The 15,428-nt window shown below is 35.1% G+C and overlaps 1 protein-coding gene across 10 annotated transcripts in view; it reads left to right on the top strand.

Moving 5' to 3' along the window:
- The window catches only part of LOC111148927 (factor interacting with PAPOLA and CPSF1), a 78,021-nt gene that overhangs the window by 58,068 nt on the left and 4,525 nt on the right, over positions 1–15,428 (top strand). For all 10 annotated transcript variants that reach the window (XM_022505735.1, XM_022505734.1, XM_022505726.1 and 7 more), the window contains 3 exons: positions 1,324–1,378; positions 2,768–2,823; positions 10,109–10,322. In XM_022505735.1, the coding sequence (XP_022361443.1) occupies positions 1,324–1,378; positions 2,768–2,823; positions 10,109–10,322 (325 nt within the window). The remainder of the gene's footprint in view (positions 1–1,323; positions 1,379–2,767; positions 2,824–10,108; positions 10,323–15,428) is intronic.

Raw genomic sequence — 15,428 nt, 5'->3', positions numbered from 1 at the left:
TGATAAAGAGAAATAGGGGAGTTTAGGTAGCATGGGACAGTACACATATTTAGTTGTGGAATAGTGAGTCGCTGATTGTGTATCAATGTGGCTGAAAAAGGCTTATCAGGACAAGTCATAAAAGAACCATTGGTGTGTCTAGTTTAAAAGGAAATGTGGTTGAAAAGCTGTTTAAGACAGGATTGTGGTCATTGCTTAATAACTTCATAGTTCTGAGATGCTTAATAGAGGAGTTACAGATCTTGAAATTGGGTATAGTGAAGATAAGCATGGTGAATTTGAAACAACTTGTAGCAGTTCCAAAAAGTGATTTAAATGGACTTTGAGAAGGGTTTAGAGAACTGGGATTCATTTTTACATAGAATACTAAAGGAGGAGGCTAGTGGAAGTGTTTTCAAGTATGCAGAGGGCGATAGAGAATATGATAATGGATTACTTCTGGTTCTCATTCAGGACAGCCTATGAATTGTAGTGTGAGACATCTAAATTCCAGAATTTAATTCATTTCCCAATAGTGAGGGTTGTTAAAACTTGGGAAGGAATTGGTATCCTAAGTTATTTAAGTTGAATCTTAAAGTCTTTTCTTGGGATGCTTTATTGCCTATCTGAATTTGAAAGTGCAGAGTAGATAAACTGTTAAGGTCCCTTTTAGCCATATTCTGTGTTCTTTCATTTAGGTATTATGAATTATTGAGAATACAGACTTCATGATATAAAGGTGCAAATTATTTTCTCCAAACTAACGAAAACTATATTATATGCCCTTCTTTGTAAAATAGTTCTTTAGGGTTGTGCTATTTAAAACATATTTTATGAGGGATATTCTCAGCCTTAAGCATTTATATATTTACTGGTAAGATTTTATTTATAATTATATATCGTAAGGAAATTTCTACACATCTAAAGCACAAAATATTTTTTGAAAGAGGTAAATGCTATTTTATTTGCTTTTCTTCAAAAGTATTTCAAGTATAACATATCTGTTGGCAATACTTACTACCGTTTTATATATGGATAAGGTAAGGCATTGAGATTAACTTTCTCATACTCACAAAATGGGCTGTGTGTGGTGCTGAAAATAAGACCGGGTGTCCTGACTCCCAGTTTGTGCTCTGTGTGTTAGACCAGACTGTTCATTTAAAGTTTTACTGCTCAAAAAAATCTATTATTAAGTTTAAGCTCCATTTTTTTCTGTCCATTATAACATAGAGAAGCACATTATGTCCCCAGAGAAATTTAGTGATACGCAGCAACTTTGTTTTACACTTGACATTAAAAGTACATTCTGTTAACTTTTTTTTATCTTATGATTGAATGTTTCAGGTTTTCCTCCTCCACCAGGCGCTCCACCTCCATCTCTTATACCAACAATAGAAAGGTAAATCAGTACGAATAGGGTAAAACTTTTATCATTGGTAGACTTTTGCCAGAAAAGTCAAATCCATATCTTGGTAGTATTTTCAAAGATTTAATTTTGTAAACATTAAGTAGTACCTGTCTTTTAAGTCATGAGTCTAGATCTATGGTAGTTACTTCTCCATAAGATGTTGAACTTAACAGTTCGGTAACAAAACAGGATAGAGAAAACAAATGAGGGTATTTTGAAATATCTTGCTTTGATTTGATACCCTGATTAAAGAAACCTCTAGATTGGTAAAAACTTGGCTATAGTAATTTTTGAGGGATACCCAAACAGATGACTGGTAATCGTGAATAATAATGTCTGTTTTAGGATTAAGGAAGGACAGTTATTATCAGGAACCATAATAAAAGTGCCTTACTCCTTATGGCCCTGCTCTGTGTAACTCAACTTCCACAAAGGAAGCTTGGATCCATTCTGCATGGCAGTAGCCTTCTTTTTTATACCCCGCATTTCTGGTTTATATTAGTTGTAATGCTGTACTAAGGAGTATTTACTTCATAGATGGCAGTATAGTGTTTAACAGTATAGGGCTTTGGCTCAGATTTGGCTCGAATTTTGGCTTCAGAATTCCCTAGCTTTGTATTGCTAGAGAAGGTTCATAACTACTCTTTGAGACTCAGTTTCCTTTTACTAGATGGGGTTAATAAAGTTGTGAAGATTAAAACAGCTGGTGAATATAACACATCAGCACAATTCTTAGCAAATGGAATTCACTAAAAAAAATGTGGGAGCCAATACTGTTTCCTTTTAAGTAACAAGTAAACTTTTATGAAAATAATGTATTTCTGAGAAAGTGATCCAAATTATATTAATAGAAAAGTTGTGAGAACATTATATCAGTGGGATCAAACCATGCAGAATTTTCAAAAAGGAAATGATACAACTCAGAACAGTCTTAATTGTGAGGATTTAATTTTATTAGGTCTTTGTTAAATATATATTTTTCTCAATCAGAATGTTAAAAAGTATTATTTGTTTATCCTGTCAGTGGGGCTGAATTTCTGAATTATTAAAATCATTTTTTAAGACTAAATTTTGGTGAAATCTCAAGTACTCTGTTAGCCTCAAAGTTTCTGTTATCTTGGGAGTCAAGCTGAATTGATTGGATTATTCACATTAAATAGTACTAGCAAGCTATGTTTTTCTTTACAAGTGGGTATTAGGTTTAATATGTTTTGAGGTTAAAAGCCTGTTTTTTTATTAAAAAATAAAATTACACAATTAAGTTTTATCATTATATGATGGTTAAGTAAAAGTCATAATTCTGCCTTGATGTTTTGCATTTGTACCGAACTATTAAAATTTAGAACTTACAACACATAAAAATATATTTTTCTTCAACAGTGGACATTCCTCTGGTTATGATAGTCGTTCTGCACGTGCTTTTCCATATGGCAATGGTAAGTATTATTTTTAGTTGCCCAGATTCAATTTGAACCAGTACTTCAATATTTTTAAAAGCCATGAAAACATATTTCCATCGTTTAAAATACTAACTCACGGAGCAATTAAAAATACTAATGGAATAATTAGGTCTTACATTCCAGGTTACTTAACAGAATAATTTTTTATTTTTTTATCAACTGTACTTCTAAAAATTAAGAAATGTTGGTACAGCAAGGAGAGTTTTACCTTGCCTTTTCCTAAAAGGATTTAAGATTTGTCAGCAAACTGTCTTAGTCTTTGTTCAGAATCTTCTTTGTTTCTTGAGTCATGGCATCCAGCTAACATTGTCCTCCTCTTTTGCCCTCGCTGTTTTGTTTTGTTTTGTTTTGTTTTGTTTTGTTTTGTTTGTAGATCATCTGGCCGGGTCCTCTTTCCTGTTCACTCTTGACAACATAATCCATTCTAGGGGCTTCTGTTACTACTTTCTGGTTAGATCTCTTGATCATTCATTCATTTTAAAAAATGCTATGCATTGTACTAGGTTTTAGGAATACTGTAAACTAAACCTAAGTTTGCCCTTACCAAATTTATAGACCAGTGAGGAATAGCCAGGTGGCAGAAGAAGGTGTCATGGGAGCATAGTGGAGGGGTCTCCCACTCCAGAAGGAGTGAAGAGGTAGATGATATGATTTGAGGTTCAGATCATGTCCTGAGACACAGGGGTGAGAGAGAACCTGGTAGGCTTTATGAACTGAAGGAAATGTGGGGTGACTGGAGTGTAGCGTTGCATGATGAATGTTTTGAGCTGACACAGGAGATGATGCAGGGTGTCGGAGCCATGCTATTTAGAATTTCAACCTTATTCAGAGGGCTGTGAGGAGCCATTTAGTTGGATGCTGAGCTGTGAAATTGCTAGACTCACAGTTGAAAAAGGTCCATTCTGGCTACTTACTGTGAGGAAATTATGGATTTGTAGGGTGGGTAGCAAGATAGGACTGGCATAAATGCTTGATTTGGTTGGAGAGCAAGAAGCTGTTGGAATAATCCAGGGGAAGAAATGATGGTGTCTTATATTCAGGTAGTACCACTGGGGATGGAGAACACTGAATGACTCCAAAGGCATTTACACACCAGCAGTTCTAAATCTTGGTGGCAGCTCAAGTACCAGTCGTATCCTTCCATTTTCCTTCTAGGCATCTCTCTTGGAGTGTGGTACTGTCCCTCAGACCTGCCTTATTCCAACTACATATATGCCATTCATTTACATCAAAAGGTGGTCGGTTGACTTATTTCAATGATTATAACAATCTTTTATTATTTGGTTGGTTGTTTATTCATTATTGCTGGGCTTCTAGAAAGTCTTGCTCCTTGGGTTAGAATCTTGCTTTTCCCTCTCATTATTTATGTCACTTTCATAGGTCTTCAGTAGCATAATTCTTCCTCATAAAGTTGAGGTTCAGTGAGACTACATTAAAACACCTTAGACCTGCCATTTAATAAACACCCAAATATTAGCTGTTATTTTTGTGATTATACCTCCCCATCTCCAACAAGCTCCAAGTTCTCTTCCTTTTCTGCACTCTGAGGCAGTGTAGCATAGGCCCTGCCGTTACCTGGGGGTGTGTCCTGGGTCTGTATTATCCTAGCAACTTGGGATAAGTTAACCTAAATCATTTTCCCTCTCTGTAAAATAAAGTTTGAGCCTAAAGTGCTCAGCACAGTAAAATGTAATATGTAAGTGCCTATATTATGTAAGTAAGCATTGTTAAATTATTTAAAATTTTATTTTTACCTTTTTTATGTCACTTGTTATTTTCTGCTTTGTCATGAGATTTCTTCTGTATTTGTTTGAATACACATGAACAAATAGCCCCTATCAGAAAGAATAAGACTTCATTTTTGAGATTACCTACACAGTTTCCTTGTGGAAGATTTCATTTTTTAAAAATATTAATTAAGCATTTTTTTCCTCAAAGTAATATATGCAAATTTTAATCAATAAGTTTTCTGCTCACTCTTTACCAACCCCAACTCTCTCAGAGAGAAGCATTTTTAAATGAAGGAATTCTTTAGTAATAACAATTATAAAGCATATTGCAAGAATTAATGAGAAGAAAGTTAGGAATTTTCTTCATCCTAATCAAACAAAACTGTGGAATGATGGACATTAAGGAGGGCATGTGATATAATGAGCACTGCCTACTATAGAAGACTGAGGAATCACCTCTGCCTCTGAAACTAATAATATATTATATGTTAATTAATTGAATTTAAATAAAAAATAATTCTTCTACACTGAAAAAAAAAATTAGGTCAATACAATTTCTACCATATATAAGGAATAATCAAGTACCATGACACCTGCTTATATAATGATTTTTTCTAACGTATCTTGAATAATTGAAGTTAATTATTCCCACCACAAAAAAGAAGTAATAATTATATGACTTGATAGAGGTGCTATCATTACAATGGCAATTGTATTATAATAATAATAATAATAATTGTTTACAAATGAACAAGTAAACATGTTGCACATCTTAAATTTCCACAATATTATGTGTCAAATATATTTCAGTTAAAAAAATTGAATTCAGTTTTTAAAAATTTGGGGGATGCCTGGGTAGCTAAGTCAATTAAGCATCTGCTTCTCCCTCTGCCATTCCTCCTGCTTGTGTATGCATGAGCTCTTGCTCTCTCTGTCAAATAAATAAATAAAATCTTTAAAAAAATTTTTTTGAAGAAAAAAAGGTTATAGATACAGCTTCCTCTTTGTTAGTAATTCTGTTTTACCTTTGTTAATTTATTTAAGAATTTTGAGGGGCGCCTGGGTGGCTCAGTGGGTTAAGCCGCTGCCTTCGGCTCAGGTCATGATCTCAGGGTCCTGGGATCGAGCCCCGCATTGGGCTCTCTGCTCGGCAAGGAGCCTGCTTCCTCCTCTCTCTCTGCCTGCCTCTCTGCCTGCTTGTGATCTCTGTCTGTCAAATAAATAAATTAAAAAAAAAAAATGTTTAAAAAATAAATAAATAAATAATTTTGAAATGTATCCTCAAACACTGTGACGTAATTGTAGATGGAAATACTGATTTTTCTTGATGTGCATATTAAGATTGTGCTTATAAAATGAGACCTAGTTAAAAAGTAATCTTTGTAGAATTATTGAAGAACTGAAGAGAAAAGCATTTTTGATGGTTTTTAGTTCTTCTTAGGGTCTGCGTGGCATTTTTCCATAAGCTTGTCACCCTGTTTCTTGATTTATGTAACTATGGTTACCATCTTTTATCCTCCTCCTCTGATAGATGTGTATTTTGCATGCTTACCATCACTACCCCTCTCTTTTCCCTAGCAATGATTTTATATCTCTATTTTTGTTCCTCCTTTTTTTTTTAAATATACATGCCCTTGGTTTCATGTACTGTCAGTATCTATTACTGTGCAAATTTCTAAGCCTTCACTGTCAGTATCTATTACGGTGCAAATTTCTAAGCCTTCACCTCTAAGCTGACCAGCTTTGGTCAGCCATACTTCTGCTTAGAAACATTTATATTTAGGGCACCTGGGTGACTCAGCTGGTTAAGCATCTGACTCTTGGTTTCGACGTGGGTCTTGATCTCAGGGCCCTGAGATCGATCCCCATGTCAGTCTTTGCGCTTGGCACCGAGTCTGCTTGTCCCTCTCACTCTGCTCCTCCCCTTGCTCCCTCCTTCTCCCCCAATAAATAAATAAAATCTCTAAAGAAAAAAAAGTTTTTATCTGTCCTGTAACCAAAACTATCTATGCCCTGATAAATTTTTTATTCTAAAAGCTAAACAATAAGCCATATCTATATTACTGTGACTATGTAACTATTGTATACTATAGAGATAATTCTAACACTTGAGCCCTGGAAAGGAGAAGATCCCTAGGGCAAATAAATTTAAAATACCATTTTTTTTCTTGTACTTTATCAGCCATGTAAAGTCATACTACATTTTAAATTGGGTTCATATTTGACTATGACTTTATCCATCTCAAGTTTTTTCCCCCCAAAATGTTTTCAAATATTGTTTTTCATGTGTTAAGCCATCTGGAATTCATCTTTGCCTGTGTTATGAAGTAAAGATATAATTGTCACAGTATCATCTGTTGAATAGTCTGTCCTTTCTGAGGGATCTACAATGTCCTGTCCATTCATGAACAGGGTTCCGAGTATGCCTGAGTCTGACTCTTGGCTTCCTAGACTATTATTATTATTACTATTACTATTATTATTTGTTGAAATTTAACTGTACGAAATAATGCCACACGATTTTAATTACAAATTTTATAATAAATCTGTTATCTGGTTCAGCAAAATCTATCTATTTAGCTTCAGAAGTATTCTTGGGCCATTGCTCTTACATACCCATTCTAAAATCAACTTGGAAGTTCCACGAAAAACTGTATTGGAATTTTAATTAATAACTTACATTTGTATTTGCTTACTTTAGACAACACACTGTTAACTCATATAGTCCTGACAGCCTTATAAAGTAGGCATACTGTTATTATTCCATGAATAGTTGAAGAATGGCCAAATTCAGTAGTTTTCCCAATATCACATAGTAAGTGGCAGAATGAGGGTTGAAACCATTCAGCCTGGCTCCAGAGTCCTTGCTCTAACTAAATCATATTGGAATGGTGTCGATGCTTAGATCAGTTCGTATGGAAACCATATCTTACAGCATTGAGTCCATTTATGAACAGGGACTCTCTTCAGTTATGGAAATGTTCTTTAATATATTTCAGTTAAATACTGTAATTATCTCCAAGCATTTCTTGCATATCTTTGCTTAGGTTTAGTGATTCATACCTCATGTTTTTGTTGCTGTTTTAGGTGATATATTCATTTGAACTTCTTGTTCTGTTTGTATTTACTTGTATTTAGAAATAGGCTTAGTTTTTGTTTTATTTATACATACAGTATAATGCTAATCGAAAAAACTTTTTTTTTCTTTTTTTTAAAGAAAATCCTTTTACATTTTATTACTAGGCTTTTACTGTTTGTTTGGTTATCGGTGGAGTTCTAGATCAGGGAAGGTCCTAGATCAAGGAAAATTTCCAAGAGCTTTTAAACTGTGAATGGATATTGAGTTTTATCAAATGCTTTCTGAGATAATCATATTGTTTTTCTTCTCTAATCTGTGAATGTGGCACATTCACTGGTTTTGTTATTAATGTTATATAAGCCACGTGGGATAAGTTAGGGAATAATTTTTTTTTCTATTCTTTGAAGTTCATATAATATTAGAATGATCTGTACCTTATAAGTTAGCAAAACTCACCTGTAAAAAGCATCTAGTCTTTTGGGAAGGTTTTAAATTACATGAGTGTCTTTCATAGGGGAGTAGTTAAGATTTCTTTTCATTCTTGAGTCACTTCTTGGTAAGTTACTGATTGATTATTTGGAATTAGTCGGTTTCAGCCAAGTTTTTGAAAGCATTGGTATAAAGTATATTTTCTGTATTCTTTCATCTCCGCAACATCTGTAGTTAGGGTTTCTTTTTGGTTCTGATTGTTTATGTGGCCTCTTTTTTTTTTCTTAATCTTGTCAGAATATTGTTATGCTTTATTTGTCTAATCTTTAAAAACCACCTTTCAGGGACGCCTGGGTGGCTCAGTTGGTTAAGCAGCTGCCTTCGGCTCAGGTCATGATCCCAGCGTCCTGGGATCGAGTCCCACATTGGGCTCCTTGCTCAGCAGGGAGCCTGCTTCTCCCTCTGCCTCTGCCTGCCATTCTGTCTGCCTGTGCTTGCTCTCTCTCCCTCTCTCTCTCTCTGGCAAATAAATAAATAAAATCTTTAAAAAAAAAAAACCACCTTTCAGCTTTTTCTTATTGTATGGTTCTTTTCTGTTTACTTCTACTTTTATCTTCATTATCTCCTTTCTGTTGGATTATTCTGTTTGTGCCCAAGTTCTTAAGTTTTGAAAGCTTTAACTCATTAATTTTCCATCTTTTCTAATGTAGTGTTTTTAAGATTAAATTTCTCTCCAGAACAGATTGCATCTCTACACTTTTGATATGTTATATTTTTATGTTTATTCCTAAATGATTTATAATTTATTATTTTTTGGCCTCCGAGTTTTTAGAAATGTGTCTTTAATTTGAAACGTATGGAGATTTGGTGCCTATTATACTTATTGTATAAAAGTATGTAGTATATTTTTGTGTTTCATATGTGAGAAGAGTGATTATTATTTAACTGTTATGGGCAGTATTCTATGTTATGTCCATTAAATCAACCCTGTTGAAAGTGTTTTGATCAAATCTTCTATATCTGTAGTGAATTTTTTTTGTTTGCTTCAAGTGGCAATAATTGGGAGTATATTAATCTTCCATGATTATGGTAGATTTTTCTATTTTTATCTGTATTCATGTTAGTTTTTACTCTCTAAAAATTAAAGCCTGGAAGTTTCGTTTGTTCTATCTGCTTGGTGAGCTGCATCTTCCATTCCCTGTCCTCAGCCCTTCTGTCCCAGGGAGTCTTTCAGTGTGGGTCTGTTTTCATCAATCAAGCTGCTTCTATGGAGATGGGGGAATTGGTGTTTTCTGTTCCTCCGAACTTCCTTTTACTTTCAGCCATTTTGTGTGTTTATATGTCTCTTATATTTAAAATATAGTTAGAGGGTTATTTTGTTGTTTACATTTTTTAAAAGTACAAATCAACAAACTATTATTTAACTGGTGAATTGAGTCTCTTGAATTACTATGCTTATTGAACTAATCAAACTTGTCCCCTCTAACCCTTACCTTTTCCAAGTCTTTTTGAACTGAGTTTTTCAGGTGATTTTTAAAATTCTGTTTTTCCTTATATTGTTTTGAAATGGTACATTCTGTGTCTGTTATTTTAATGATTACTCTTGGAATGTATTAGGTATATCTCATAGAAGTTCTTTCAGTCAAGTCTATTAAAAATGCCCTTTATTCTTGCTCTTGAGATTTAATTTTGTTGAGGACACATTTCTAGGTTGGCCATTACTTACTCTCAACACTTTGAAGATGTCTGGTTTATGTTTTTGGTTGGAAAATGTGTGGCGTATCTAATTCTGGTTCCTGCTCATCTTGACAAATGAAGAGTATGTATTAGGTCTTTAAGGTTTGCTTCTGAATATTACCCCAAACTGTGGGTATTCACCATATGTTACTTATCTTTTCTATTTATAAAACAGGTTTCTGTTATAATCTAATGAAGCAATTATGATGGGAGTTTTGTCCTTTTCAGTAGGTTTTTTTTTTTTTTAAGTGCCATAACTTTTGTTTTTAATTGTTGTTTTCTTTAGTTGCCTTTCCCCACCTTCCTGGTTCTGCTCCTTCATGGCCTAGTCTTGTGGATACCAGCAAGCAGTGGGACTATTATTCAAGAAGAGAGAAAGATCGAGATAGAGACCGAGACAGAGACCGGGAACGAGACCGTGATCGGGACAGAGAAAGAGAACGCACCAGAGAGAGAGAGCGGGAGCGTGATCACAGTCCTACACCAAGCGTTTTTAACAGGTTTGTTGAGTGTGCGGAAATTTGTACACATGTATTTCATGTTCAGAGAGTTTATATTTGGTGCAAGGTTGGAAGATCCAATTCAGGTAGGGAAGGATTGCTCTAAGAGTAGTTCCTAGAAGATAACCATTTAATTTTTTAATTTTTTTCAAAAAATTTTACTGAGATAATACCATCCTGAATAAAATCTCAGGAGAGAACCATTTTAAAAATGTCAAGGCTTATTTAACTGATAGAGGCTTTCCATCATGTAAAGCAACAGTCTTCAGTTTGTTTATTTCTTCCTTAAAAGAATTTGAAAATATTTTTATCTTTCCATCTGAAATTTTTCATCTTAAGTTCAGTAAGTTGGCAATGGAGATATAATTTCCCATTTATTATAAACATTACAGTTTTAAAATAAAATCATCACTCTTTTAAACATATCCAGTAGATTAAGAACATTATAGTGACTTGCTAAACATCATCATCCATTTTTTTTTTAATGCATATAACAGGCTCTCTTTTAACAGTCAGAAATTTTACATTTCTCTGTGCTTGAATTCTTATTTCTGAGCCATTTCCCTTATATTTTTTCTCCTGTAAGTATTTTTGTTCTTAAATAAGAACAGTATTTTTTTTAGTTGCTCATTCTATCCATCTTTTTCTGCAGCATACCTGTGGTAAGTTTAAATGTCTAAAAAAACTTATGAATGTAAGATAAAGTATTTTAAATTTTTTCCCCTGATTTTAATTATTACTTATTTTTACATATGAAGATAATGCAACTTCTGAAAATGATTTAGTGGAACTATATCCCTTAATGTTATGAAGGACCTTCCACCTTCCCCAATTAATTTATGTGTCCATGAGTGAATATTACTATTGTTAGGAAAAAACAGACTTTGCCATTAATTACATTTCTTCTAAAAAAGTATATAGTATGTAAACACTGAGAAACCTTGTTCACATACAATACTTCAATGAGGTTTGATGGAATTTTGTTGTGGCTCTGTCATTTAATTATTTGAATACCTTTAGATTCAGGGATATGCCAGAATTACATAGTTAACAGCCCTGTCAGCTATGACTCAACTTTCTTGAAAGCGGAGAATTGGAAACCTGCTTTATATAAGTATTTATTATTTGGCGTGACTGCTTCCTAGGGCTGCTATAAGCAAGCACCACACACCGGCAGCCTGGAGCCACAGGCATTTCCTCTCCGCGGTTCCTTCTCCTAGGCTCTGGCAGGTAGTCTCTTCCATGCCCTTCTCGTAGCTTCTCATGGCGGTTAGCAACCCTTGGTGTTGCTTGGTTCATAGATGTGTCACCCCTGTCTGTGTCTTCATATTGCATCCTCCCTTCTGTGTCCGTGTCCAAATTTCCCTCAGTTTATAGGGACACCGGTCATTAGACTAGGGTGCAGACAAATCCAGTCTGACCTCCTCGTAGTTACAGCTGCGGAGACCCTGCATTCACAATGAAGTCACATGCACAGATGTGGGGGTTAGGGCTTGAACAGATCTTCCATGGAGGGATACAGTTCAACCCAGTACCTTCAGGACTTAAAATCTAGTTTTCTCAGTTCCATGGAAGAACACCAGAAGGGCTTTACCAAGACTTGTCTAAAGACTTCTAACTTGTTACTGTTCTTTTAGATGCATCTTATTCAAGGCCTTAAATGACACACTGGACCAGATGGACATCACAGATATATTCAGAACATTTCATCCCAAAGCAACAGAATACACATTCTTCTCTAGTGCACATGGAACATTCTCCAGAATAGATCATATTCTCGGTCCTAAATCAGGTCTCAACCGTTATCAAAAGATTGGAATCATTCCCTGCATATTTTCAGACCACAATGCTCTGAAGCATCTTATTTAACTAAATATGCTCAGAGAGGATTGTTAATTTTTTTTTTTTTAAGATTTTATTTATTTATTTGACAGGCAGAGATCACAAGTAGGCAGAGAGGCAGGCAGAGAGAGAGAGAGGAGAGAGCAGGCTCCACGCGGAGCAGAGAGCCCGATGCGGGGCTCGATCCCAGGACCCCGGGACCATGACCTGAGCCGAAGGCAGAGGCTTTAACCCACTGAGCCACCCAGACGCCCCAGGATTGTTAATTTTAATACATCTTTGCAAAAAGTCCTTAAAAAATGAAACATCTCTTTATGTATTAAGTATTTATTGTCATGAATTGCAGTTTTTCCCCATTCCATTTATGGAAAATAGCTACCGTATAACTTAGTTGGTAAGAGACAGCTCTTGTCGAGCTTGACAGCTACATCACACTCCATTTTTATCAGAGAAGTCTGACTTTATCTTTCTGTTCATGTATATGAATATGAGGTGCTGCCCCTTAACACTTTGATTTGCTTTCCTGCAAAGGGACTTGTGTAGGTTTTTTGTTTTTTTGTTTGTTTGAACTAGGTCAAGGAGAATTGTTACACTACTTATAATATCTGAAGTTAGAACATCCCAGAATACAGAATACTCCCGTTTCTTACTCTGTTATCCTTGACAGAAAAACGTGTAAGATAGGAAGACCTAAAGCCTTATAAAGCTTTATTGTTACTTGAATAAAATAGATCTGACATTAATATTTTAAGTTAGATATTTTTAATGCCAGGATGGTTTTCACACCCTGAGTCAATGTATCATAGTAAAATTAGTGAAGGTGCTGGTGTATCATTAAGCAGTTTAGATTTAAGAAAGAATACAGAACTTGTGGATCTAGAGGTTAATTCCCTAAAATTTCTTGTGCTACTGGAAAGAATTCATATACTACTGTGGTACTGGCGTGTACTGCTGGCCTAGAGAATGATTCAGAATTCTTATGATCCACAAGTTCAGGTCACTACATCCTCCTACATTTTAAAAAACATTTATTTATTTATTTTAAAGCGAGAGAGTGGGAGGGGCAGAGGGAGAGAATCCCAAGCGGGCTCCCTGCCGAGCCTACACCTTCCTACACGTTAACCCCAGTTCTCTCTCAAGCCAGTATACCCCATGTTTTAGCTGTGCTCAGATGGTTGCTCTTGAAAATTCCTTGTCACTTCATACTTCCTTGTTCATGTTGTTCCTCTCCTCTCTGCTTCACAAATGTCATTCTTCAGGGTCCAGCTCATGTCTGTCTTCTGTGAGCTCTTCTGAACCCAAAAGAAAGTTGAATTATTTCCTTCACATGCTCCCTAAGTAATGTATCTTCTTTAAAGCCTGTGTTTCTTAGCAAGTCTGTGAAGGGCATTGACCACCATCTCCCATTCTGTAGTCTTAGCACTTTGTACATTAATGCCTGGCACGCAGTGAATAACATGACTTAACACATCGCAGGGGAAGAAGATGAATATAGTAAAGAAGAAACAGTTTTGAAAGTTGTTGGCTAAAACTTGGTTTGGACAGACAGGTTTTGAAATCACTAAAAATCAACCTGCATGTCTATCAAAGCAATAATTTTGGCATATCGCTAACATATCAGTCTTGGTACCATCACAGTGTAGAATGAAATGCATCAGAACGTTTTTATAGCAGCTATTTTAATGGATGAGATAAAGAAATGTACTTAGACTGTTCTGATTTTGCTAGATGAGATGAATAATACATCATTTCCGGATGTGAGCATGTCCGTGATTGAGGCAGCATTTGTTTTGTTAGATGTGATCATGCAATTACAGACTTCTTAATCCAAAAAGGTCCGTAGGGATTATTTAAATTTTAACTTAGCACTTGAGGAAATGGACACATAGAGAAATGAAGACAGTGGTAGAGAGCCATTCTGTCAACTGAAAAAGGTGGTTGAGATGCTACTTAAAATATTTTCTTTCCAGTCTTGAAATTAGGTAGTTTAAAAATTCTGTTACTTTTCATTATCTTTACTACTCTCTATGTGGTTTATTTCTTATGGGTTGGGGGAGGCAGTTCATTCATTCATGTAACTGACATTTTCTGATCCTTGTTATGTACCAGGTGCAGAGCTGTGTGCTGAGGATACAGAAATGATCATACACTATTATTACCGATTTAAGCATATATTATTATCAAGGTGACTAGGACTGGTTAGTAGTTTGAAACTTTACCTAAAAAAAAAAAAAAAAAAAAAAGTGCCATAAGAAACAATAGGATTTATTAATGTTTTTCCTTCCTATAGCTGCTAATAATGACTTATACAATGAAGGCACCTGATAAAATTTTATTGACTATAAATAAGTAAAGATATGATATATACATAAGTGTGTGTGTATGCATATAGTGTTATGTTTGTGTGGTGGGGTGTGTGCTGGTAACTTTAGCCACATAATGCATGATTTTATTCAGGAGCATTACTTTCAGAAAGTTGAATCGTTTCTAATGTAGTTCAAATGAAATATTTGAGATAGCATGGCTATTTCTGGAATATACATGTTCACAAGTTAAAGTGCTGAATGTAAACTTGATGGGAAAGAAGACTAAAATGAAATGCTTTGCTAGTGTTCATAAATAATACAATATTTATGGAATATTTGAAGCTAAGTTCTCTGATTCTTCAGCTTCAAACACACACATACACAAGTGCTACTTAATTTTTATGGAAACTACAAAGTGTTAATGATTAACAATATTTGATTTCCAGATTGCTAAGCTGTAGGGCATCAAGAATCAATGTTTACGTAAGTCTGACTAAAAGTTCAAGGCCTAGGAGGCAAAAGGTAGGGGAATTTTGTGTTGTTAGGAATTTTCCCAGGAATAGTGTTCTCTGGGAAATCCCAGTGAACTGTAAATAAGGGCCATTTTTCCTAAAGACTGACATTTTGCAATATGGCATATCATATGTGTTGTGTTACAAATTATAGGGTCATTGTTTTGAAAATCATAGACCTGTTTCAACATCTGGTTTTTAGGCTGTTAAGTGTGGGCCAGAAAGAAGGCGGGTCATTGTAGGGTGTTTGAAATGAGCTGTAATGATTTCCAGGCCCAGAGAAACCTTTGTGCTGCAGCTGCGATCAGAAGGCGATGGAAGGACGGGCCTTCATGTTCTGTGTATAAGGCCGAATCTTTTATTACCCTTCAAGTATGGCTATCATCATATGGCTGTCTTCAGAATCTTAAAGGCCTCACATCTAAGAAGAATTGGTGTTAAGTTGA

This window comes from Enhydra lutris, unplaced genomic scaffold, assembly GCF_002288905.1.
Source record: "Enhydra lutris kenyoni isolate GAN:26980312 unplaced genomic scaffold, ASM228890v2 scaffoldscaffold21, whole genome shotgun sequence".
Lineage (NCBI taxonomy): Eukaryota > Metazoa > Chordata > Mammalia > Carnivora > Mustelidae > Enhydra > Enhydra lutris.
This window is presented reverse-complemented; position numbering and strand designations above follow the sequence as displayed.